Below are 27,736 nucleotides of genomic sequence, written 5' to 3'. Positions count from 1 at the left end.
GGTTATAACGACGAAACACATGATTGGACAAGAGAGAACGCAGAGTCAGGTGAACGCAAAACGGCAAAAGACACATTAAAACATAAAGTAATAATCTGTGACTAAACTTTGACGTGATCTTGTGATAAAACGCAGTATTTCCAGTTATGGCGACTTAAGTGTCGAGTCAAACTGCTCCACAAAACAAAACAAAGCAAGAACGCACCAGCTGTTTCCTGTTTATGGACGCACAGCACGGAGGCTTCACAGGGGGCAGACTCCCTACGAGGAAAGTGACAGAGTGCAGCGTTAAGGCTCAGTTAAAAGTAAAACTAGTATCAAAGCTAAACACGCATTTGAGCAATTGTCAATACTGAAAAAGTCACATTCACGGGACAGAAATGAACCTTTCCTGAATATCTTTCGAACGATTTTCCGCTGTTTCATAACTCTTTTGTTTCTAAATATGTTTCTTTTATTTTTCCAGAGCATTTAGATCGACCCTTCCCACATTAATCTGAGCAAATACAGCACCGAGGAACGAACCCTCATTGTACAGTGGACCTTTGAGTCACATGGGTCAAATTCACCGTCGACATTTTAACACCAGAGATGCCCCGAGCGTAAACGCCATTAAAGGAATAATAAGTGGTTTTCAAAGACAGGGGGCAGTATGTGACCTCCACAGACCTGACTCATCCTGATTTCTTCCTGTGGGGCGATCTTAAAGAAAAGGTGTTTGTGAATAAACCTCAGACGACTTAATAAACGACTTAAAACGTAATATCGAGGATCAAATAAGAGACATAAGCCCCGAAATGCTGAAAATGTGATGCAAAGTGTGTTGGATCGAGCTGTTCAGGGTGAAAATTTGGTCATTTTTACTTTTTACCCCAAGTTTAAGTAGTGATAAGTTCAAGTGTAAGTGAACAATTATAACCGTATATATTGTCAAAAATCTATGAAGGTTCAGTTTATCTACTGCTAAAATTTGGTGAGTGTAACTTAAGAATTATAGGAGCTACTGAAGATTTAAAAGTGTCTATGGAACTATCGGACAGCTGAAAGTATCGAGTCTATTCTTTAATATCGAAATCGAGTTTGAAATTTTAGTATCGTGCCATTATCCCGATCAGTGAAGAATATAACTGCATCATCACATTTGTTTTACCGTAAACAAGTTTTGATTTACTGGAAAAGTTAAACAGACTTTTAATTCAAACCTGGGTGTAATATGTTGAGTCCTTATGTAACTGTGGGTCTCATTCTCGCGTCTGATTGGTCCGTTTGCCCTGCTGTCCGGTCAGTGCCCTTAGTGTCCTCATCGTATAAAACCTATGTGGGTTTGGACAGGAGTGGGCAGAACTCAACACGACTGTCCTCACGAAAAACAGGGACAGGGAAGTGTTTAGACAGATATTTTGTATTTATTTTGTGTTAAAATGGCTTCTCTAAGGCTGGGGTGTCTCCTGCTCCTCTCCTGTTTGTCCCTATCCCACGTTTCAGCGATAACCAGGACTTATTTTATCCGAATTGAAGAAACGACCTGGAATTATGCTCCGAGTGCGATGAATGTTATCCAGAACAAGACGCTGGCAGAGGATGAGTAAGTAAACGGGATTTTTAATATGTATTTTAAATTAAATTAAATATATGTTGTAACAATTTGAAGTCATGCCGCAAGAAAAGATTGTTGACCTGTTGTAAAGTGGCTTAATATCACATTCATTCTCAATATTTTAAAGTTGTACAATGTAATTTTTCCAGTGGAGTGTTTGCCACCTGCTTGTTTCCACGGCGATGTTATTCTTTAGCCTGGAATATTCAACAGTACAGCATTAAACGTATCTATCCCCTGTGTAGATAATGCTCTACAGTTGAATATTCCAAGCCAAATGATAATATCTCCATGGAGACCAGCAGGTGATGGCACCAGACCAAGTTACAGGTCAGATCTGTGGAGAGGTGAGCTCACGCAGTAAGAATGTATAATATTTTAATAGATGCAAGATGTGCTGTGGAACATTCCAGGCAAAGAAATAGGTCTAAAATCTCCATGGAGGCGAGTTGTTTAGACTCAACAGTGCATCTAGTTTGGCCTGATGTGAACTGTTGGACTCCCCTCAGAGGAGCCTATCAGAGCCCAGAGGAGTTCAGATTCAGGAGGTTTTCTTTGTGCTGAATATTCGTCACTGTCGCAGCACAACAAAACCTGTGTTATTTGCACTCTACTGTTAACGTGTAGGTTTTAAAAGTGGATTAAATAAGTGTGTTTAAAGACACAGTGTGCAACTTTTCAGCCAAAATTTAAAATAAAAATAAATTATGTTTTTATTTATTATTTTGGTTGTGTTTATTTCCTGGCCCAGAGAAGAGCCTCCTCCAGCTTGTTTCCATAAAAATGTTGTTCCTTTGGCTATAATATTCCACTGAATGTCATGTATCTCATCTATCTCCATGGGGAATGTTCCTAAGTATAGTTTTAACTTTCTATCTCCATGGAATCATCCTGCCAACTCCAGAAAGTTAAATATCTTTAAGTTCCATCCATCCATTTTCTTCTGCTTGTCTCAGCCCGGGGCACAGGGGCAGCAGACACTCTCCAGTTCCTGCGGTGGGACCCCAAGGTGCTCTCAGTCTGTGACACTGAGTCATGCCCTGGGTCTTCCCAGGACACGGTGGAGGCATCAGGATGGATGCCCATGTTACCTCAGCCACCTGCAGAGGGCAGGCCACCTGTTTGCGGCTGAGAACCATGGCCTCGGATTTAGAGAAGTTGATTTTCATCCAAGCCGCTTCACACTCGGCTGCAAACTGCCCCAGTGCCTGTTCCAGGTCCTGGCTCGATGAAGCCATCAGCCCCCCTCTGGCCCCTGACTGTGTCTGAAAATTCTGTCCAATGAACAGAACCGGTGACAAAGGGCAGCCCTGGCAGAGTCCAACATGCACCGGGAACAGGTCTGACTTACTGCCGGCAATGAACACAGCTCCTGCTCCGGTCATACAGGGACCGGACAGCCCTTAGCAAAGGGCCCCAAGAGGGACACGGTCGAATGCCTTCTCCAGATCTACAAAACACATGTGGACTGGTTGGGGCAAACTCCCATGAACCCTCCAGCCCCTGATGGAGAGTGTAGAGCTGGTCCAGTGTTCAACGAAAAGAAAACCACACTGCTCCTCCTGAATCCGAGGTTCGACTATTGGTCTGATTCTCCTCTCCCTGGAACAGACCGGGGAGACCGGAGAGGCTGAGGAGTGTGATTCCCCTGTAGTTGGAACACACCCTCCAGTGAGAAAAGACCTGGTCACCCCAGGCCTGGCTCCAGGGTGAAGCCCGGTGAGGCCAATCCGGGCGACGTAACTGGGCCTTGATATTACAGTCGTCATAAGAGGCTTCTGAACCCAAGAGACCTGTTAACCATGTGTGACCCGACCAGGGGCATGAAGTCCCTGACGACATCATTCAGGCGTTCAAACCCCTCCACCGTGTAAAAGTGGAGGTACAAGGAGGGGAGACCTTTAAGTTAAAATTTTAAAATACGCTTTTAGTGTTTTACAAAATGGTTTTATACACATTTCTTCTCACTACAATTAAACGAAGCCTTTGCAAACACCTGGACTGTCATATACTAAATACAGTCTAGTCTTGTCCCATTACGCCTCCTTCAGTGTGTGTTGTCTGGTTTCAGGGAGGCCTCTGTGTTCCTGAAACGCGGCCCTCAGACCATCGGCTCCTTGTACAAAAAGGCCTTGTATAAACAGTACACAGACGCCCTCTACAGGACAGAGATCACCAAACCGGAGTGGCTGGGTCTGCTGGGGCCCATCATCATGGCGGAGGAGGGCGACACGGTTATGGTGCAGCTCCGCAACGCAGCCTCCAGACCGTACAGCATCCACCCGCACGGACTCAACTACAGCAAGGGCAACGAAGGTGAGGGGGCCCCCGGGAACCACACACAGCTGGGTCTGAGGTCGCACTTGAAAACAGCACGGAAAACACAAACTTTTTGAAATTTAAATTGATAACGTATTGGAAAACGGGTTAAATGTTTGGTGCGTTGTCAGAAATGTGCAAAAACCTAACCAGCTACATTTATTTGAGTAACTTTTTAAAGAAATTGTACTTTTCAGAGTACTTTTTCCAGCAGCATACAGTACTTTTACTTGAGTAGACAATATAAAACGATTTGAACATTTGTTTTTTTGCACCGTTCCTTCAAAATTTGAGTTAGTTTGTCTCATTTTTGGGTCTAACCTTTGAAAATGACCAGTTTTCATTCATTATTTAAAGTTAAATCCCTCAAATTACATTAACTTCACATTATAAATCCGATGTTACTCTTTAAATTACTCTTATTTGTAGTACTTTTCCCAAATATTTACTTAGTTGAGTCATTTCTTGGACCATTACTTTGTACTTCTACTTGATTAATATAATTTTTGAGTAAATCACTGCAGTTTTTGTCTCTTTTACCCACGTCTGCTTTTACGTTTACACATTTAAATACATAAAGTGATATATTTTCTAAAGCTAATCTAACTTTCCTCATCTGTGCTGTGTTCATAAACGTTTCCTGATCCTCTTTGTCCCATCCAGGAGCGTTCTACCCCGACGGGACAGATGCCCAGCTGAAGAGGGATGACGCGGTGCCCCCTGGTGGTACAGTGGTGTATGAGTGGACCCTCCCTGAGTCGCACAGTCCCACAAACCAGGACTCAAACTGCCTGACCCGCTTCTACCACTCCCACACACAGGCTCCCCGGGACATCGCCTCCGGCCTCATCGGACCCCTCATCATCTGTAAAAGAGGTCTGGACACAGAGTTAAAGACGCACTGTGGAACGTTTCTGGTGGGGGTTTGTTCACCTGCTTGTTTTTTATAGATTTTATAACGTTTCCTGGAATTTTACACTATAAGGCACATATGTCAAACTCAGGCCCGGGAGCCAAATTTAGCCCGCGGTGTAATTATATGTGGCCCGTGAGCTCATGTCAAATGTACATTAGAGGGGACCCACTGCTCCGCTAATACTACAAATCCCAGTATGCTTTGCTAAATCAGAGTGCAGCAAATTTAGCTTGAATATATGTTTTCTCTACACTTTTTCTACTCCTAGGTATGAACTGTTTAAAGTTTGAAAGTCAAATTTTCACTGAACAAAATTATTATTATTATTATTATTATTATTATTATTATTATTAATTATTTATTTATTTATTTATTTATTTATTTATTTATTTATTTATTTATTTATTTATTTATTCTGGCTTGTAAAAAAATATTTACTTTAAAAAGGAACTTGAAAAGCATAAGACATAATTTATTTTATTTATTTAATTTCTCATTTGTTTGTAATATGAAGCTGAGTTGCTCCAGATTTTGTGTTTAAGCAAAATTTGTTTGTTTCTGTAAGGTCAAAGGTCAAATATCACACATCAGGTGCAGTACATTTTTTCCATAAATATTGAATTTGACCCGTGAATTTGTCTCAGTTTTTAATTCTGGCCCACTGTGAGTTTGAGTTTGACACGTCTGATATAAGGCAATCAAAATGTCTATCACCATGGAGACAAGTAGACCAAGTTACAGATCAGGTCTATGGAGGGGCAACTCGCTCACAGAAAGAACGTGTGTTTGTTTTCAGCAATAAACACACCTGTAATTGAATACATGCAAGTTTAACATTCCAGGAAAAGTAATTACATCTACGGGGACAAGCAAATAAAAGACTCTACCAGAAAAGTTACATGGCGTCCCTTTAAATTCTCTACACTTAAAGGCTCGTTCGTATCTGCTACAATTAACAATAAATAATAATTGTCAATATAATGTGTGTTAAAAGGAGAATAAATGTTGATGTTTTTTTGTTTTTTTTTACTGTCCTGTCTCTGTAGGAAGCCTGGATCTCCACGGCGACAGATCGGGGGACTACGTGTACTCTCTGCTCTTCATGGTCATGGACGAGAACTTCAGCTGGTACCTGGACGAGAACATAAAGACGTACATCACGTATCCGCAGAAGGGTTTGAAGGAGAGCGAGGAGTTCATAGAGAGCAACAAGATGCACGGTAAAAACACGACGCGGACGATATGTTACACGATTCATCCCATGTCCACAAACCTGACTCGTCCAGATTAGTCCTACAGAACACCTCCTGCTTCTCCCCTCTCTCTCCTGTCTTGTTACCATGGAAATGTTCTTCCTTGTGGTCTCAGCATCAAAAATTCCATAGTATTGCTTAAGACGTACTGCATCTGTCTTCCAAAGTATGAGACCTGACCCTGTTGTAATACTTGATTTCACCACTAGAGGCTGTCTACGTTACTGCTTTCTGATAGTAGGCAGTAGCTGAGAGGGTGGAGGGGGTGGAGCAGGTTTGACATCTGCCATCTACTGGTGAAAAAATAAATAAATAAAAGTGCAGATGGTAGCTTTAAGTAGTTGCTAAGTCAGAATCATTCTTAAAGACCCTATATTACGCAAATTTGACTCTTGAGAGCGTTTAGTCGCCGTTACCTTCTCAAAAACATTCGCACTTGTCTGTATAATCCTTTATTATTAGTCCGTCTACATCTCCGACGCTCAAAATGCTCCGTTCCACCTTGTGATGTCATGAAGTGGTAGTTTTTAAGCTACGTTTTAACTTTAGTTCAGTAGCGATCGATAATTCCGGGGCTCAAATGATCCAAATGATTCTAGAAATGAAGGTGCGTGGAGTTTAAAAACACAACGGAGCACTTCCTGTATTAGCACATGATGACATCACAAGGTGGAACAGAGTGTTAGAGTGAAATATGCAGGGTTTGTGTGTTAAACATGTGAGAATGAAACACAAAAAACACAACTCCAGGTGTATTTTCTGATTATAACGTAGATCAGAAAATAGTCTAATACGGGGCCTTTAATAAACTATTTGTTCATGATGATTTAAGTCTTTGTTCATGTTTTATTAAGCCCATTAAAAGTGCAGTGCATTGTTAAAGTGTTACCCATGATTCTCGTATATTTGTGTTGCAGCGATCAATGGTTATGTGTACGGAAACTTACCCGGACTGAGCATGTGCCAAGGAAACAAGATCTTCTGGCACCTGATGGCTCTGGGCAACGAGGTCAGTCAAAAAATGATCGAACTGAGGGAAACGACAGGCAGGGGGCGTCACTTCTGACCTTTGGGGGCGTCACTTCTGACCTTTGGAGGCGTGTATGTTTTAAAACACTGGTTCTCAAACAGTCGTACTCTCTGGTGCCTGACCTGTGTGGACTTGTTTGGGCTGAAAATGGTTCGATTTGGTTTATTTAGGCGACGTTTACTGTTGTTCGTTTACTGACAGTAGCTCGGTTGGTAGAGCGTCTGTTCTACTGACGCACAGGTTAGAGGTGCAAATCCAGAACCAGGATTAAACCGGGACTAAACAGGGACTAAAGTGGGACTGAACTGGGACTAAACTGCGATTAAAGCGGGACTAAAGAGGGACTAAAGTGGGACTAAAGCGGGACTAAAGCGGGACTGAACTGGGACTAAACTGGGGCTGAGGTGGGACTAAACTGGGACTAAACCGGGACTAAACTGGGGCTGAGGTGGGACTAAAACAGGACTAAAATGGGGCTGAGGTGGGACTAAACTGGGACTAAACTGGGACTAAACCGGGACTAAACCAGGACTAAAGCGGGACTAAAGCGGGACTAAACCAGGATTAAACTGGGACTAAACCGGGGCTGAGGTGGGACTAAACTGGGACTAAACTGGGACTAAACCAGGACTAAACCGGGGCTAAACCGGGACTAAACTGGGACTAAACCAGGACTAAACCAGGAATAATCCAGAACTAAAGCAGTACTAAACCAGGACTAAAGCGGGACTAAAGCGGGACCGAAGCGGGACTAAACCGGGACTAAACTGGGACTAAAGCGGGACTAAACCAGGACTAAACCAGGACTAAACCAGTACTAAACTGGGACTAAACTGGGACTAAACTGGGACTAAACCAGGACTAAAGCGGGACTAAACCGGGACTAAACCGGGGCTGAGGTGGGACTAAACTGGGACTAAACCAGGACTAAACCAGGAATAATCCAGAACTAAACTGGGACTAAACCTGGGCTAAACTGGGACTAAATCGGGACTAAACCTGGGCTAAAGTGGGACTAAACCAGGACTAAAGCGGGACTCAACCTGGGCTAAACTGGGACTAAAGCGGGACTAAACCAGGACTAAACCGGGACTAAAGCAGGGCTAAATCAGGGCTAAACCGGGACTAAAGCGGGACTAAACCTGGGCTTAAGTGGGACTAAACCGGGACTAAACCCAGGACTAAACCAGGACTAAACCAGGACTAAACCAGGACTAAACCTGGGCTGAAGTTCACGCCTCTGTTCACATCTGCACAGACAGTATTCTCCGCTCTCTTTAACCCGCTCCATGTTTGTTCAGGTGGACATGCACTCGGTTCACTTCCACGGGCAGGTGCTGACCGTTCAGAATCACCACACAGACACCGTCAGCCTGTTCCCCGCCTCCACCGCTGTGGCCGAGATGGACGCCGACAACACGGGAAACTGGCTCCTGTCCTGCAACGTCAACGACCACCTCATGGGTACAAGACTTTATAACAATCACTGCACTAAAGCTGAGACAGAACATGTGCCATCAGGCTGACCAGGGGAGGAAGAAGTACTCGCGTTTGTTACTGAAGTAAAAGTATTAAAGTACCTGTTTAAAAATATACTTAAAGAGATAAAAGTTCAAGTATTTCATGCAGATTTGAGGTCTTATAAGGCTTCAAATGTAGTGATTTTGATAAAGATTTGTGCTGAATTTTGTTTTATTTGTATATTTTTGTTTGCTCAAAGTACGAATGTGTTAAAAAAAAAAAAAAAAAAAAATTCAGCCTTTTCAGCAGGTTATTTTTCAGTCCTGTTCAAAGATATAAAGTAGATAAAATAAAAAGATAGAAAGTACAGATACTGCTTTCAAATGTAGTCAAGTAACAGTATCCGCTTTAAAATTTGCTTAAGTAAAGTACAGATATTTAAAATTTATACTTAAGCACAGTACTTAAATACTTCCACTCCGTTACGTTCCACAGTGACTAGAGTCAAGTTCAACAGGATCTTCTTTTCTTTTCTGATTCTGCCAAACCTGTTCCTTTGGCTGTGGTTTCGCAAAGTGGCAGACGGGGACAGCGGGAATCTCGTTCATCCATTCATGAGCGTCGCTAATTAGATGACGAGGCATTTAGCTACTTTCATCAAGTCATAGTTACTCCCGCCATTTACCCACGTTTCACTGAATTTCTGCACTTTGACGTTCAGACGGTTGGGCAGAAATCACAGCAGGAGGCCGTGCAGTAGATGTAGTTAAGTGAGGAGTGAAGAAATTCAAATACGTGTTCAATCCTTTTTTTAAAACTTTATTTGTCAAAACATTTAAAAACAGCTCAGAGACTCAAACGTGCTCTGTCAAACAAGCTCAGTGCTGAAGTAAACTGTCTATAATTAATAAATCACTCACAGACTCAGATGAAGTCGATTAGTCTGATGACACATATGTTCTTTCTGGTCACATATGTTCTTCCTCCTGTCTGCTGCAGCTGGGATGCAGGCTTTATTCGAGATTAAGAAGTGTTTCCCAAACGTACACAAGCCCCGCCCCCACGGTGAGACCCGCGAGATTTTCATTGCAGCAGAAGAAGAAGTTTGGGACTATGCCCCGACTGCCCCGTCTGAGAGGTCAGCACCTGTCTCACTGTACACACACACCTGTCTCACTGTACACACACACCTGTCTCACTGTACACACACACACACACACACACCTGTCTCACTGTACACACAGACAGACCTGTCTCACTGTACACACACACACACACCTGTCTCACTGTACACACACACACGCACGCACGCACACGCACACCTGTCTCACGGTACACACACACCTGTCTCACTGTACACACACACCTGTCTCACTGTACACACAGACAGACCTGTCTCACTGTACACACACACACACACACACACACACACACACACCTGTCTCATTGTACACACACACACACACCTGTCTCACTGTACACACAGACAGACCTGTCTCACTGTACACACACACCTGTCTCACTGTGCACACACACACACCTGTCTCACTGTACACACACACCTGTCTCACTGTACACACACACACCTGTCTCACTGTGCACACACACACACCTGTCTCACTGTACACACACACACACACACACACACACACACCTGTCTCACTGTACACACACACACGCACGCACACGCACACCTGTCTCACGGTACACACACCTGTCTCAATGTACACACACACACCTGTCTCACTGTACACACACACCCCCACCTGTCTCACTGTACACACACACACACACACACAAACACCTGTCTCACTGTACACACTCACACACCAAAGGCCCAAAGTTGTAAAGCTCTGATACGGGACTTTGAGGCACAGCTTTCTCCATCATTTGTTATTTATTGTATATTTATTTATTATTTATTTTTTGTTGTTATTTATTATTTAAATGATCTGTATTCATATATCATTTCTCTCCCGTCGTGTATCGTATGTTCTTGTGACCTCCTCTTCACAGGGACGCAGAGCTGTACGTGAGCAGAGGAGCCCAGCGCATCGGGAGTCGTTATAAAAAGGCCCGTTATGTGGAATACACCGACAACAGCTTCATGACCAAGATGTTACGAACGCCCGAGGAACAGCACCTGGGAATTATGGGTAATTTACATAAACACTTTCATTCTCAATATTGTGGTTTATGGACGATTAACGTCAGTGTTAAGGCAAGTCAGAAGCTTCCAGCAAATAGTCAGTGGCTCAGAACAGTGAGTCTGGCTTTAAGATAGGATCAGTTTATGTAATTTGTAGTTTTTAAATATCACGGTAATAGTCCAGTGAGGTTCATCTGGTCTTCGTATAATTTATTTGAATAGATTCTTTTGTCAGACCAAGGTGTAGTTTATTTCATGCCTGAGAAAAAGCCATTTCTGACCACGGTAAATGAAAGAAGGAGGCAATCGAAATGCAGAAATGTGCCGATGAGACGTTAAACCGGGACGAGGGGGCTTTTTTTACTCTCACACACCTGGGATACTGTCCTGAAGAGGTCGGACTGCAGGTGGCGCTGTCGTCCTATCTCCACCGGTAGGAAAACGGCGTCAAAACCTGTTTAAATCAGCCGAACGGACACGTCACAGCGACATCACGTGACCAAACTGAGGAAGGGCGCAAGTGAGCAGGTCGGGAGAGTGCATTCTCACAAGCGACCTGTAGGGGGAGCGCTACTGCTAAAGTTAAGAGTTCTGCTTTAACATCCAGTTGCCTTCATTCCAGGTTTTCTTGATGTTAGCTGAAAATGAAAATAAGTGCTAACTGAACAACGCTTTAAAATGCATAATGGTCAAATTTCACACACACAGGTGGGTTAAGTGTCTTGCCCAAGGACACAACGGCAGCTCAACCAATGAACCAATGACGTTTATGTCGAGAGCGGGATGGAGTAAACAAACATGCACTTTACCTGAGATCAGATCAAAATGCTCTATCTGTGACAACAAATACACCACGATTTAGATTTTCCAGGTTTTATGTTGTACGAAGTTGCATTTGATCTTCACCAAAAGAATAAATTGGGAAAAAAAAATCAAAGTATGTGTCCAGTAAAACCTAAAAATCATGGTTTTACTGTCATCAAAATGCCAGCATCCTTCATAATCTCTCTCAAAAACAGTTGTAAATGTCTTTAAACGAGGCTCTGATGTTGTTGTTTTTGATATTTTGTGATATTCTGACGTTAATCCCATTTTCTCAGTTGAAATCACATTATTTTCCATCTCATTTTTGCCTCCACTCTGGACACATAAACTCTTCCATGTTCCCGTCTCTATCCAGGCCCAGTGATCCGAGCCCAGGAGCGGGACACGATCCGGGTGGTGTTTAAGAACAAAGCCAGTCGCCCTTACTCCATCCAGCCACACGGGGTGCAGTACAGCGTGGAGCAGGACGGGACGCTCTACCACAACGAGCTGGAGGGTAACATGTGCACTTTAAAATGATTTATTTATGCATTTATTTAAGTTTTAATGTTAATCTCAGTCTTGATTTGTATTTGTGAGCAGAGACCCACACAGAGAGGACACTGAGGGAGTTGAAGAAACTGCCACGTGAGTTTTAACGACTACGAATGCGAGAGGATTTTTTAAATTTTAGAGTAGTTTTCAATTTTTGTTTTTTTTAAATTCAATATTAAAATTAAAAATAGGTCTACAAATTTTCTTTTCAATTGTAAAAAAAAAAAAAAAGTCATGAAGGCAAACTGATCATTCTTGGGTGTGTAATATGGTCATTAAAATTAAAATGATAATTAAATAAACTATTTTATTTTATGTATTTATTTATTTTTGGTATTATTATCTAAAAGTATAGAAATAACTTTGCATATTTCTAAACTATTTAATTAATTAATAAATTATTTTATTATTATTATTATTATTATTATTATTATTATTATTATTATTATTATTATTATTATTATTATTATTATTTATATTTATTTATTTATTTAATGTATTATCATCTAAAAGAATAGAAATAACTTTGCATATTTCTAAACTATTTTAATTTCTTTTTTAATTATTATTAATTTATTATTATTATTATTTATATTTATTTATTTATTTTATGTATTATTATCTAAAAATATAGAAATAACTGCATATTTCTAAAGTATTTTATTTTCTATTTTATTTATGTATTTATTATTTTATTATTATTATTATTTATTTATTTATATTTTGTATTATTATCTAAAATTATAGAAATAACTTTGCATAAGTATTTTTTTTTTTATTATCTTTTATCACCTTTAGACAATTAATTGATTTAAAGGAGCACAATGTAACTTTTCTGGTTCAAATTGTTTTGATAGACATGTTATTGCCAAACTATAGCACTGTGGAGCTTGCCTCTCCACAAATATGATCTGTAACTTGGTCTGATAGCATCATCTGCTTGTCACCATGGAGACAGATATGTTTAATGTCATACTGTGGAACAATTTAGGCGACACAAAGATGAACAAAGACAAAAACTTCTGCCAGAAAAGTTCCATAGTGCACAACTTCTCTCAAACAGAAAACACTCTGCTCCACCTTGTGATGTCATCATGTGGTAATACAGGAAGTGCTCCGTTGTGTTTTTAAACTTCACACACCTTCAGTAGAATCATTTGGATTATTTCAGCCTGGGATTTGCCAATTTCTACTGAACAAAAGGTAAAATGTAGCTGTTAACTTGAAAACTAACACTTGATGACATCACAAGGTGGAACAGAGCGTTTTGAGCTTTGGAGATGTTACAGACTAATAATAAAGTGTTACTCAAACATCTGTGAATGAAACAAAACTCAACTCCAGGTCTGTTTTTGATGAGGAACAACTATTGGCCCTTTAAACAGCTGTTGTTCTGCAGGAGTCGTCGCCCCTGCCCCCGGAGCCCTTGTGCGTCCTGGGACAGTGCACACATACGAGTGGACCGTGCCCATCGGGGCGGGGCCGGTGGACGGGGAGCCGGACTGTCTCACTTACCTGTACTACTCGGCCGTGGACCCCGTCAAAGACACGAGCTCTGGGCTGGTGGGGCCTCTGCTCATCTGCAGGCCCGGGACGCTCAAGAGAGGGGCGCAGGTCAGACTGGGGCTCAAGACAGGGTTATATGGGTGTTTCCAGGTTATATCTGTCTATCTTTCTGTCCGTCCATCTATCTGTCTACCTTTTTATCTATCTGTCCATCTGTCTGTCTACCTTTTTATCTATCTATCTGTCAGTTTGTCAGTCTATCTACCTTTTTATCTATCTATCTATCTATCTATCTATCTATCTATCTATCTGTCTATCCATCCGTCTGTCTACCTTTTCATCCATATATCTATCTATCTGTCCATCCGTCCATCCTGCTATCTACCTTTTTATCAATCAGTCCGTCTATCCGTCCGTCTATCTACCTTTTTATCCATCTAACTGTCCGTCCATCTACCTTTTATCTACCTATCTCTCCGTCCATCCATCTATCTACCTTTTTATCAATCTGTCCGTCTATCCGTCCGTCCGTCTACCTTTTTATCTATCTACCCAGCCGTCCATCCGTCTATCTACCTTTTTATCTATCTGTCTATCCATCCATCTATCTACCTTTTAATCCATCTATCTCTCCGTCCATCTGTCCATCCGTCCGTCTATCTACCTTTTTATCCATCTGTCCGTCCGTCTGTCTACCTATTTATCTTTCTATCTGTCTGTCCATCTGTCTACCTTTTTATCTATCTATCCGTCCGTCTAGCTATCTACCTATTTATCTTTCTATCTCTCTGTCCATCTGTCTACCTATTTATCTTTCTATCTCTCTGTCCATCTGTCTACCTATTTATCTTTCTATCTGTCCGTCTCACTCTCAGATGCTTGCGTTTTTCTTCTTTTCTTTTCATTTTAGTCATTTTTTGACAGTTGTGGAGTGAAAATAAGTTTAAAAAGTTCACTATTTTACATTTCTAATCAGCCATCTGCTTGTCTCCATGGAGATATAATTGTTTGGCCTGGAATGTTCTACAGTAGGGCATTATTAACGCTCTTATGACATACACAGAGGTACATAACTGTTACCTAGCAACCACACTTTAAAAAAGAGTCAAATCATGTCTAATAATCATATATAAATGGCACAATGGTCACAATTAGACTAATAATCCTCTGAGACACTTAACCCGCCTCACCCCAGAGTGTGTGAACGGGTGAGTGGTTCTGTGATGTAACGCACTTTGTAGATGGAAAAGCGCCGTATAAAAATGTGACCAATTATCACCATGGACGTTTAAAACAGCGGCAGTGAGACGAGATACAGCAAAGAGGAAGTTTGAAGCAGAGCCGTGTCAGACTAACTTACTTTTAAACTATGAGCAAGAACTTTACTCAAAGATGTAAATGAACAAACCAACCACCTGTTTGTTTCCTGGTAGAGAAACTATGACAAAGAGTTCCACCTTTTGGCCTCGATCTTTGACGAGAACCAGAGCTGGTACCTGGACGAGAACATCCGGAACTTCTGCAGATCTCCAACCGCAGTGAGGAAGGACGATGAGGAGTTTGTGGAGAGCAACAAGATGCACGGTGAGGGAGGAGTGAAAGGGGGTGAGGGCGGGTGAGAGGGAGTGAGAGGGGGTGAGAGGGGGTGGGTGGGGCAGGGGGTGAGAGGACGAGAGGGGTGGCAGGGGGTGAGACAGGGTGAGAAGGGACAGGGGGTGAGAGGGGTCAGGGGGTGATAAGGGACAGGGGGTGAGAGGGGTCAGGGGGTGATAAGGGACAGGGGGTGAGACGGGGTGAGAAGGGACAGGGGGTGAGAGGGGTCAGGGGGTGATAAGGGACAGGGGGCGAGAGGGGTGAGGGGGTGAAAAGGGACAAGGGTGAGAGGGGTCAGGGGGTGAAAAGGGACAAGGGTGAGAGGGGTCAGGGGGTGAAAAGGGACAGGGGGTGAGAGGGGTCAGGGGGTGATAAGGGACAGGGGGTGAGAGGGGTCAGGGGGTGAGACGGGGTGAGAAGGGACAGGGGGTGAGAGGGGTCAGGGGGTGAAAAGGGACAAGGGTGAGAGGGGTCAGGGGGTGAAAAGGGACAGGGGTGAGGGGTCAGGGGGTGAAAAGGGACAGGGGGTGAGAGGGGTCAGGGGGTGAAAAGGGACAGGGGTGAGGGGTCAGGGGGTGAAAAGGGACAGGGGGTCAGAGGGGGTGGCAGAGGGTGAAGGTGACAGGAGATGAGACGGGGTGAGAGGGCAGGGGTGAGAGGGGGTGAGAGGGGCAGGGCATATCTGAACAGTTGGGCTGTGGTCGACTAAAGAAATTCTGCTGATCAATTATTCAACTAAAATGGGGCAAAATCTCTCAAAACTGTTCCATATCTCTGTGTATCTGACCTAAACTGCAGTGTAGAGGTAAAAGAGTCATATACAGCTCTAAATATAATGTATGTCTATTCCTTTAATAAAACTATGTCCTCGTCAAACCCTGATCTCGTCACATCTCAGAAGCTAAAAAGGGCGTGGCCTGGTTAGTACTCGGATGGGAGACCGTAGTCGGAGGGAGCGTCCTGAAATGTGCTATATAAATCCAAATTATTATTAAAAGTAATTTAGGTAAACATAAAACTCAAACGTTAATTATTAATGATTAATCACATGGGTCGACATTAGGGATGGGACGGGGGCGTGTCCTCTAAATTTACATGTTAAATGAACGCATGGAAGACCTTAGCTCCCTTTAGCTCCTACATCTAAAAATGTCTGACTCCGCCCCCGCACGTTACATAAGAATGATACAATAAAACACCTGTATATCCTGTCTATCTAGTATTAAATGCCAGGGAGAAGGGGTGTGGTTTCAGCCTAGTCTTAATTTTTTGTGGTTATTCTACTGTGGAAGTTTCATACCGTCCCGTTCGTCGTAAACTCTCAACCAACTGAAGCTATAACTTCCAATTTTCTTGAAAAGCGATTGTTTTTCTTGCATTTCTTCCATTAAACTCCTCTTTCTTTGTCCCGTCTCAGCCATAAACGGCTTCGTGTACAGAAACGCCCCGGGTCTGACGATGTGTAAGGGCGATAAGGTCACATGGCACCTCTCTGGACTGGGCTCTGAACAGGACCTGAACTCTCTGCACTTTGAGGGGAACCGCTTCCTCTTCAGACAGAACCGCAGGGACAGCATCAGCGTGTTTCCTCATGTGTCCCACACTGTCACCATGGAGCCCGACAGCATGGGTAACTGCTCCGTACACTGCGATACTACTTGTCTGTGTAATCCCGCAATCGTCCAGGTCTGATCCATCGCAAAAGACGAAGTTTAAATCTGTCAACTGGACAAATCATAAGAGTGAAGACGTTTCGCCGCTTCTTTAGTTCTGGTCAGATACTGCTGGACACTGCCTTATATCTGTCTGAAGTGAGGAGCTAACTACACTGAAACTAAACAGCTATTGTCTCCAGCTTCAGCCTTAACAATCCTATTCAACCCTTAAGGGGCCCCTACTGTTCTCTTTGTTCCTGTTTGTTTTGAGTCTGAGGATGGAGTTGTAGATCGGTGAGAGATCATGTCTCAGGCCTCCATTCCTGTTGAAGGAAGGATTGTCTTTCCTAACAAAATGTCTTCTTTAACTCCTCTCTCAAACCATTTCTTTTCTCTGGCACAGATCTGAACCTCACTGTCTTCAAAGGAGGTGGTTAGTGTCTTTGAGATGGAGATGAACAGCAGACTGTGGTCCTGAGCTGCTCTTACGACGGAGTTGGCACATCCTCTTATGAAGTAGCTGTTTAGTTTCTCCAGTGTAACGCTCACTGCACTCTTCACTTCACTGAATGGAGTAGACCACATTACTTTGTTTGTGTCTCGGGGTTTTGACCTTAGGGTGAACCAGTTTCTGTCTTAAAGTGTTTGTGGGTTTGAAAAAGACAGGAATGTCACACCGTCTGAAAATTCTGAGAAGTTTTTCGGAATGGTAACACCTCTCCTTTTAGGTTTAGATTTCCTGTTGTCCTGTTTTTTTGTTGTTTTTTTTAGCTCTTTTAGATCTATTGAAGGCCCATTTTGGATATCCACAAACAGAGGGCTTTCTCCTTAAGGCTGAAACTGGAGACAACAGCTGTTTACAGTTTCAGTGTCGCTAGCTCCTCCCTTCAGACAGATATAAACAATAATCTGACCAGAACTGAAGAAGCGACTTGGACGAGCAGCGAAACGTCTTCTCTCCTACAACGATTTGTCCAGTTGACAGATTTAAACTTTGGCTTTTACTATGGCTCAGTAATGAGATCATGATTTGATTTGTATTCATATTACGTTGCCTTACTAAAATGCAGTCTTGCTCCCCCTATAGGCGAATTTGAGGTGGTGTCCCCCACAGTGAGTAACTATCGCGCGGGCATGAGGGCCAACTACACCGTTCAAAAGTGCAGTATGTTCCAGAGGCAGGGCGAGACCATGCTGCACTCAACGACTTACTACATCGCAGCGGTGGAGGTGGACTGGGACTACGCCCTCAACAGGACCTGGGAGGAACAGCTCTTCCTCAACAACGACAAGTAAACACTAACTTCAACTTTGCAAAGAATCATGTGAACAGATATATTAACCGGGCTGTCAGTCCTTGCCAATGGTGCATTACTTTGTATTTTGAATGCAGTTCTGTTTAGGCTCCCAATTTTAGGACTTTGCATTCGTCATAATTTATTTTTAAACCTGAAAGACGTGAAATATGTTCAAAAAGTTCCAATAATGCATAGAAGCTGGAGCATTTGGGTCTTATGAGGAAACTGGTGTCATCTGCAGACATAGAGATGAGTCACATTCCCAATTTTTAACTCTTCTATAAATTAACTTGATCTTACTTTGACGTTTCATAATTCCATAGTGCTATGAACAGATAGGGTGATAGGGGGCGCTCTTGTCTTACCCTTCTTGTTACTGACACAGAGTCTGAAATATGATCATTATTTATTATCTTACATGAGAAAACACATTTTTACTTGCACTGGTTGTTCAATTCAACTCAAGTTTATTCACACAGCACATTTAAAACTACTTGAGCTGCCCAAAGTGTCAAAAAATTAAAAAGTGGTTTGAGGAAAATCAGAAATATTCAAAAAGTACAACATGAATAATACTTATTCCCTATTCAAACCCAGTCCAGCGACAGCCTTCCTGGACAAAGATGGAGGATACATTGGCTCTCGATACAAGAAAGTCGTTTACCGGCAGTACACCAACGATAAGTTCACCAAAGCCGTGGAGAGACCGCCGGATATGGCGCATCTCGGCATTATGGGTAATTATAACGCAAATGCACTGTACCTGATTTTTACTGTCTTAAAAACGCAAAAAAACGAACTAGTTGATTTTAAATGGTTTGCAATGGTCCAAAGTTATTTCTCACTTACCGCTAATTGTTCACAGAAGGCTTTGTCGCATGGTAACCCTAACAACTAGCATGCTAACAGTGCACCTACTGATTCCTGGACAGTAAAACGCCTTATAATTACTTTACAGCGGACATTTTTTGACCTCAAGAGCTGCTTTTAAAATATATCTGTACTGTGGTGAGGCAAATTTTACGCAAATAAATTGGAAAAAAATCAGATGCAGTTCCTCTAATGCACATGTGTCAAACTCAAGGCCCCCGAGCCAAATGTGGTCCTCCATATCATTTTATGTGGCCCTTGACAAGGTAAATTAAAAGGTATGATGGTCTTAAAATGTCATTTTATCAGGAGATACGCAGTTACACAGCCACATTTTACATCTAGACAAATGCATATGTAATATTTGTAACTTGAATAAGTAATAAATAATAATAATAAAAACAGTTAATTAACAAGTTACAAAAGTAGTTAGATTTATTTACATTTGGCCCTTTGAGAGCAGCCATTTTGCTGATGTGGCCCTCGGTGAAAATGTGTTTGACTTCTCTGTGTCAATGTGTTTCTATTATAAAGGATTGAATTAAAAAAATTAAATAGAATAAATAACATGATCCTCTTGTTCCATCCTCCCAGGTCCCATGATTCACGCCAGCGTCGGAGACAAAGTGAAGGTGGTTTTCAAAAACATGGCGTCTCGGCCGTACTCGATCCACGCGTACGGAGTGAAGACAGAGGTGCCAAAAGTCCAGGAAACTGAACCAGGTACAAAACCAAGAGCCAAGAAGTAACAAGGAGGCATTTAAACTGTCATCAGTAAATCTAACTTGTCCCCACGGTCCCATCCCATTCACATGCAAACATTTTCAAACTTTTTCCGACGAGAAAACGATGCAGGTCGGAACGTTATAGCAGCCGTTCCAAAACATTACAACACATTCGATTCTTAAATTATACCAACACACAGCCGTCTGATAAGGACACAAAGATTTTTAAGCTCAAAGGGCCCATATTACGCTTTTTCCAGTCTATGTTAAAATGTTGTTTCCTCATCACAGACAGAACAAAACAAAACACAACTCCAGGTATGTTTTTGGTGAGGTAACGTGGATAAAAGCTCACACTTTGCGTAAAATAGGACCTCTAAAGAACACTTCACGCCCATTTAGTCTGAAAATCCTTCTGCAATGTTGTTTATGTTTATTTGTTTTACACAGTTGACAGAGGAATTGTGCAAAGCTGTGATTCGACAGGTCTTTAGCCTTAATGCCCTTCTTAGTTCCTACTTAAGATTAGAGAAACTGTCCTGTCGTAAACGTAGGTTGACGGAGCAGGTGTCGTGTGGTGAAGTCTTCGAGGAGGTCGTGGGTCGCTGAGTCAGAGGCTGAGGTGTTCGTATCGGTCGAGGAGAGCTGGGTCGGAGGCGGAGGTGCAGAGTAATTCCAACAGTAGCGGGATCACAGGGGATACGCGGACGAATAAACCGGACGATGACAAGGACAAATACAGGAAGGTGACTGGACGATCTGGCCCCGATTGTTGGATCCTCAGTCGTTTTGGTGCAGCTTGATAGATGATGAGTTGCAGGTGTGAGTGGGAGGAGCCAGAATCTCCGCCCAGCTCCAGGCAAGACACAGACGGCACAAAAAACCCAAATCCTGACAATTCCCTCCATCGCTTCAGTCATCTCCTCTTGAATGTTCTTGTATCATTCAGAATAAACGCTAGAACTCTTAATTTTTTTTACCTCAGATACAGAAGAGTTTATTGCCGAGCTGTTTCTCCGTCCCCGGTATTTTTTTGTTTTTACTCGTAAGCCGCCATGTTTGTTTTGACACCGACAGACTATGCTTTCCGAGGGCTGCAATAAGGCTCCAAATACCTTCGTAAAAGAACTGTAAAAGGCGATAGTCTTTGCACGACTGGCAGATTCAATCTTTCTTCACCGTTCTGGATTTTAAATGTAAACCGTTTCTCTCCAGGCGCGACTCGCAACTACTACTGGTACGTGACTAAAAACACCGGACCCACCAATGAACAGGAGGAGTGCTCCGTGTCAGCGTATTACTCCACCGTGGACGTCGTTAAAGTACAATAAAACACGTTAAATACATCCTGCTTATGTGATACTGTGTCATTAACTGTGTGTGTGTGTCTCTTTAAGGACCTGTACAGTGGCCTGATTGGTCCATTAGTCATCTGCCGCCGCAGCTGGGCCAGGTAAGAGCAGGTTTAAACGCATTAAGTGAATATGAAGATAAGGTTTACAAGTTTTTTTTCAATTATTACATGGTTTGGTGGGATCATACCTGTGCTAGATATTTATCAAGTTATCAGTTAAACAGTTTCCAAAGCATATTTCTACACACTTTCTGCGGATAATATGAATGACGGGAGAACTTAAATGGTTTCTCAAAAGTCTTGGCAAGTTAAATGTCAAATTCAAGTATTTCATCTAACTATCGCAATCTTTAAAAAAAAATAATGATAGATCCTTTTCACGGAGCTGCTTGGCAAGTTCCGGTTCCTTCAAAAACTGCTCATGGATCTATTAAAATAACTGGATAATGTTTTGGTAGCTTAGAGTTGTCTTGAGTTGGACTAGTGGCCACTTATTGGTACTGCCCAATGAGTGGCCAGAAAAGATTTTTCTCATAGAGACCGACAGAGACCGACAGGGACTGACAGGGACAGACAGAGAGACAGAGACCGACAGGGACAGACAGGGACAGACAGAGACTGACAGGGACAGACAGGGACCAACAGAGACCGACAGGGACAGACAGAGACCGACAGGGACAGACAGGGACCGACAGAGACCGACAGGGACAGACAGGGACTGACAGGGACTGACAGAGACCGACAGGGACAGACAGAAACAGACAGGGACAGACAGGGACCGACAGGGACAGACAGAGACTGACAGGGACAGACAGGGACAGACAGGGCACCTACGACTTTCATAAAGGTTGAATTTTGTGGCAATTTTGTACCTATTTTCAGATCATATCTATTCTATTATCTATATCTATTTTCAGCTCAATCCATCTGTTGTCTTTAAAAAAAAACGCTTTTTAATCGTAAGCTTCAGCTCCGTTCTATGTCTGTTCCAGCTAAGCTCAAGTGCTGATTGGTTAGATCGGTCACGTGGTATGACATGAACGAGCGTGTGAGCGATGTGAACGAGTCCAACTGTCGTGAATGAGCCACAGGTTTAAAACATGACTCAGAAGCATAAACATTATTATTTGTGATTTGTTCATTATTCCCTTGTCTCCGTCGCGCTGGCTCTCGTCGCTCAAAGTCTCAGGGAAGGTAACTGAACTGCGCATCGTCCATGGGCAAGGCAGGACCGGACGTACCTAGCCGCTAAATGCTAAACTCGTGACATGCGCCATCGAGCACGGCCCATTGACTTTAATGTTTAGACCCCGGGGCTTGTTCACACTCCATTCATCGTGGATTGGAAATTAGCCAAGTCGTGCTAAAATAAATCAACATTCAAATACCAGGCAGCGGAAAACAAGTCACGCATGCATGAACACAGACAGAGCTTTACGACGGTGTAAATACTTCACCGGAGGAAGCTTCCGTGTTTACAAAAGTAGTTTTTTTATACCTTGAAGCTAATGCTAATGCTAACTGAAATTAAAATGAATACGTGATGCTAAAATAGTGCAACAAACTGAATGATTTTGCACAGAAAAACAGTCAACTTGTGATTAGATGTGTTTTTGTAAAGTAGTTTTTTTGTTCTATTTTGAGTTTTAGATTAGGTTAGCGTTAGCATTAGCTTTGAGACACAAATACCTACTTTTACAAACACAAACGTTTCCTCCGGTTAAGTGCTTACATCGTCGTAAAGGTTTTAAACACCCATCTGCTGTCTGATATTTAAATATTGATTTATTTTGGCAAGAATCCGCCAAATCCTCATGAGAACGGACGGTGCAGAACGAGCGGTTTTGCACTTTTAAGAGAACTGGAACTAGGTCTGTTGCACTAATAATGAGATGTGGAGTGATATTTAGCAATTTTTCAACAAAGAAGTCAATAAAATGCCTGGACACTGGACAGATCTGCACATGTGACTCCACAGTTGGCTCATATAGATCCGTTTTTTGCAGGAGTTTGGGTTTGAAGAAGGAGGTGGAGGAGTTTGCAACACTTTTCCTGATCTTTAATGAGAACGAAAGCTGGTACGGTTTATTTTTCAACTCTCTTCTCATTACGCAGCTTTTCTATTTAATTGCATTTGCTATTTTTCTTATATTCAAGGTATTTGGATGAAAATATCAGGACCCACGTGAGAAATCCAAGACCAAACCTGAAGAGTGAAGACGGCTTTATTGAGAGCAACATGATGCACTGTGAGACTATTTAAACACGTGCAATAATGATGTAGGGATTGGGAAATATATTCAAAACGCACGAGCTTATACAGCGACATTATCGTCCAATCAGGTTCATCTGGTCTTCTGTTAATTTATTTTAATCGATTCTTTTTTCAGAACAAGTTTAGTTTATTTTCACCCCTAACAGTTTGGATTTCTCACTTGCGCTGTTCCTCAAAGTGGTTCAAACAGGTTTTGTCTTCTTCTTCTGTCTTTCTACCGGTGGAGGCAGGACGACGGCGCCATCTGCAGTCCGACTTCTTCAGCACAGTATCCCAGTATCCCGGAAACGTGCCCACGGGACTGTAAACCGGGACGAGGGGGCCTTTTTTACTCTCACGCACCTGCGATACTGTCCTGAAGAAGTCGGGCTGCAGATGGCGCTGTCGTCCTGCCTCCACTGGTAAGAAAACAGCGCCAAATCAGCTGAACGGCGACATCATGTGACCAAACTGAGGAAAAGCGATAGTGAGCAGGTGGAGCGCTTACGAGAGTGCATTCTCACAAGCGACCTGCAGGGGGAGCGCTACTGCTAAAGTTACTTAGTTCTGCTTTAACCTCCTGTTTCCTCCACTCCAGGTTTTGTAGACAACCTTAGGGGGGAGGTCAGAGGTGAAAATGAACTAAACCTTGGTCTGAAAAATAATCAGAATCAGAATAAACCACCATTAACAGCTCGATCAAACATATGTTGGTTTATTTTGCTGCACGAGAGTTATTTCGATGTAGGGTTTGAGTTATTCAGAGAAATATCTGTGTAATCCCTCAGTCGTCGATGTTTGATCCATAGCAAAAGACAAAGTTTAAATCTGTCAACGATTTGTCCGGTTGACAGATTTAACCTTCGTCTTTTGCTATTCAGAGAAATCATACAGAACATTGGATATCAGGCAGTTAGTTCAAAAATCCACACAATTTTACTATGACATCGATAATCGCGTTTGATTAAATGTACGTAGGCGCCATTTTGAAGACTCTGACGACCATTCGAAAGCTAAAATGTGTAGTTCTTCTTCTAATTCTTTGTTGCTATGGAAACGGTTCTAACGCTCACTCCAAATCCTAAAAATGAAAAAAATCCATTATTTTTTATCAGATATCGCAGAGGTTGTAGCGCTGTTGTGTAGTTAATTAATCAGTTGATGGAGCGTTAGTCAACCAAAATTTATATTAGTCAATTAATCATTTTATTTAAGTTATAAGGACTTATTTGGGAGTGAGTTAGCTGAAGATTTTTTTTTTTTTTTTTTGATATTCATGTCTAACAACGTAGATTAACCTCATGATCCAGAAGTTTAATCTCGCTTTATTTAAACACATTCATTCGTAGCACTTTTTAAACGCATAAATAGTAGTTTTTGCATGAGCTCCCCCTGCAGGTGTAGTCTTACCAGTGCAGTTTGGGTCAGATACATAGAGACACGTAATAGTTTTGTCGACCAATCGATCTGCAGGGACAGGACTTCAGTGAACCAAGAATTTCTTCGACTCCAGCATTATATTTGTTAAGTTCTTGTGCACCATTTAAACCGTTGGAAGGATAAAAATTGATTGATTGTGTTTTGCAGCGATTAACGGTTACATGTACGCTAACGTGCCGGGCCTGAACATGGAGGTGGGGGATAAGGTGTACTGGTATCTGATGGCGATGGGCACGGACACGGACATCCACACGGCGCACTGGCACGGGCACAGTGTGGAGTTCAAGGTGAGAAAACAGCTTTATTTACATACACGGCGACACCAGGGACGTGACATTTAAGCTTTATTTAAATGTGCAGTAACACCTGGGACATTTATTCTGCTGTTTTTGCGTCCACAGCTTGCGGGAGGGCCCCATCGCACTGACGCATATGAACTGTTCCCCGCAACGTTTCAGGTAAAGAAAAAACACAAAATGTTTTAAGGTTAAGTTCAAAGTTTATGGATTTGCTTGGTCATGTTCTAGTCCTGGTTTCGTTTTGTGTTTAGTCTCAGTGCTGTGTCCCAGATGCGAGTAAAACGCGTTACAATCGAATATAGATTTTACCGTAGGCTGATTTATTCTTAATCGCAAACACTCAGCTCAAAATAAATAAATAAATAACCCTCACATGAGTCATTTATTTGGGCTGCCAGTTTAAATGCTGAAATCCTATTGGTTTAAATCAGAGGTGGACACATTTTTTTTTTTTTTTTTGTAAATCGAGGGCGACATCTCAAACACAGACGGTGATCAATGCAGTGCGGCGCTTTGACAGAGCCGCTGTGGATTAATAAAGCTCGAAACACATTCATTTTAGGTCTGTATCACACTGCACTGTGATGTTTGAGGTTATAGTGGTAGAAATAGTTTATTTTGCTGTTCAAAGTGCTGCTTATGATCAGCCGGTTCAGCAGGAGGCTTGAGGACCAGTAAAAACCTGTCTGAGGGCCGCATTTAGCCCCCGGGCCATAGTTTGGACACCCCTGGTTTAAACCTAAAAGGCCTCGATCTGATCTGAATCCTCTAAATAAACCCCAGCACCTGCAGCCGATCACGAATCAGTGTCTCTGCCGTAAAAACTGTCCATAAACTGACACAAGGAAAACTCTCGCTCCGATTCTGGGAGTAAATATCCATTTTAATCTCTTTTTTTTCCATAAACTTGCGTAAAAAATTAAAATATTAAAAGTTTAAAGCCATGGCGCAGGCTAAACTGCTGTGTGGTAACTGAACATCCATGACAACGCTTGTTTTCAGTCCAAAAAGCAAATTTAAAACTTTAAATTCAGCAAAATATTGTAATAACTTTGCAATTTTTTAGGCTCCAAAAACAGATATATCATAGTGTTATATAATATTACAGGTCTTGTGGTTATTATTAGTCACTGCATGAGCCTCGGACAAACTTCAAACTTTAAAGAAAAACATTTGGGGGGAAGTTTCAGACATTTCCTTTAAATCTAATCATGTTTCAACTATGAGTAAAATAAACCCGTCACTGTTTCTCTTTGGCCATCGCTGTGTTAAAAGAAAACAACAGTGTATGAAATGAATTTATAAGAAACGACTTCAAAAACTGACAGAATTTCCCATCTGTTTGTTAATCATTGATAGTGGAACATTTAATACCAGATCACATGACTGTACAGTGTAACGCTAAGGACGAGCGGATTTTCTTCACAAAAATAGAATAAATTTCAAAAAACAAACGGATTATTAAACTGCGATTGTGGCACCAAATCTATACTCACACCTGCACCTATTTTTAAAGTTTTATATGGACTTTTTTGTTTTGCTGTTGTTTAGCTTTTTAATAATAATAATAATAATAATAATAATAATAATAATAATAATAGTAATAATAATAGTAATAATAGTAATAATAATAGTAAAAAATATATAAATGATAATAATAATAATAATAATGGCAATAATAATAAGTTTAAAGTTTTATATGGACTTTTATAGTTTCTTTGTTGTTTTTTGATAATAATAATAATAATAATAATAATAATAATAATGATTTATTTTTTTTATAATACACTCGTCATTCCATAGAATCTCAAAGTGCTACAATAATACAAGAACTTTAAACTAACACTAAATTACTAAAAGCTACAAACATCAACAATAAGCTTTTCTAAATAAAAAGGTCTTTAGATCAGCTTTAAAAAAGGGACAGAGAGGCAGGTCCAGAGTCGTGGTGCAGCTGAAGATAAAGCTCCGTCTCCCATCGTACGGAGCCTCGTGGGGGGGGGGTCCTGAAGAAGACTTTAAGTGCTCTCATTGTGTTCCTCTGTTTAAATAAAGATAAATAAATAAAACGAGTAGTCTAACGTCTCCTGAGCGCGTCCACGTTCACGTTCTGCTCGTGCTGTGTGCAGACGGTGAAGATGAGACCTCAGTTTGCAGGGACCTGGCTCTTCCACTGTCACGTGACCGACCATCTCAAAGGAGGGATGGAGGCGCTCTACACCGTCAGGGAAAAAGGTGAAGGTCGATTTCAAGTCACACATGTAAAATATATGAAATAATATCGTTTTAATGTGTTACTTTTATTCAACAGAAAAGAAGAAAGGCATTTTTGGATAAAACATGGACAAACTGCTACACAGAAAAGGCCAAATTTGAAGATGTTTTATATTTAAATACGTTTATAATTAAAGGTCATTTGATTTTCAGCCTGATGATAATAAAACATACAGATTTTCCTTTGTGTTTTAAATGTTATAAGATTTTTTTTATTGACACTGGCAGAAGGATTCCACTAGAGGGCGCCCAAACTACACATTAAATAGAGGATTACATTTAGTGTCAGCAAAGCAAACATGTCACCACATCATATTCTTAAAAAAAAAACCACCCAAAACACCTAAAATGCAGATTTAAAACTCTACTTAAAAGAAATAAGAC

At 41.7% G+C, this 27,736-nt stretch overlaps 1 protein-coding gene across 1 annotated transcript; it reads left to right on the top strand.

Moving 5' to 3' along the window:
- The first annotated feature begins 1,331 nt into the window (after positions 1–1,331).
- cp (ceruloplasmin) lies at positions 1,332–27,534 on the top strand. The gene is made up of 24 exons (XM_055221346.1): positions 1,332–1,585; positions 3,669–3,913; positions 4,580–4,792; positions 5,879–6,052; positions 7,003–7,094; positions 8,417–8,579; positions 9,576–9,714; positions 10,593–10,732; positions 11,906–12,046; positions 12,133–12,177; positions 13,484–13,698; positions 15,024–15,174; positions 16,601–16,813; positions 17,926–18,130; positions 18,734–18,873; positions 19,601–19,729; positions 20,947–21,053; positions 21,129–21,184; positions 23,092–23,163; positions 23,243–23,334; positions 24,927–25,066; positions 25,181–25,237; positions 27,208–27,313; positions 27,390–27,534. The coding sequence occupies exons 1-24, from the start codon at positions 1,422–1,424 to the stop codon at positions 27,413–27,415; spliced, it is 3,225 nt and encodes a 1,074-aa protein (XP_055077321.1). The 5' UTR covers positions 1,332–1,421; the 3' UTR covers positions 27,416–27,534.
- Positions 27,535–27,736: the final 202 nt, after the last annotated feature.

The sequence above is a fragment of the Periophthalmus magnuspinnatus genome, chromosome 4, assembly GCF_009829125.3.
Source record: "Periophthalmus magnuspinnatus isolate fPerMag1 chromosome 4, fPerMag1.2.pri, whole genome shotgun sequence".
NCBI lineage: Eukaryota > Metazoa > Chordata > Actinopteri > Gobiiformes > Gobiidae > Periophthalmus > Periophthalmus magnuspinnatus.
This window is presented reverse-complemented; position numbering and strand designations above follow the sequence as displayed.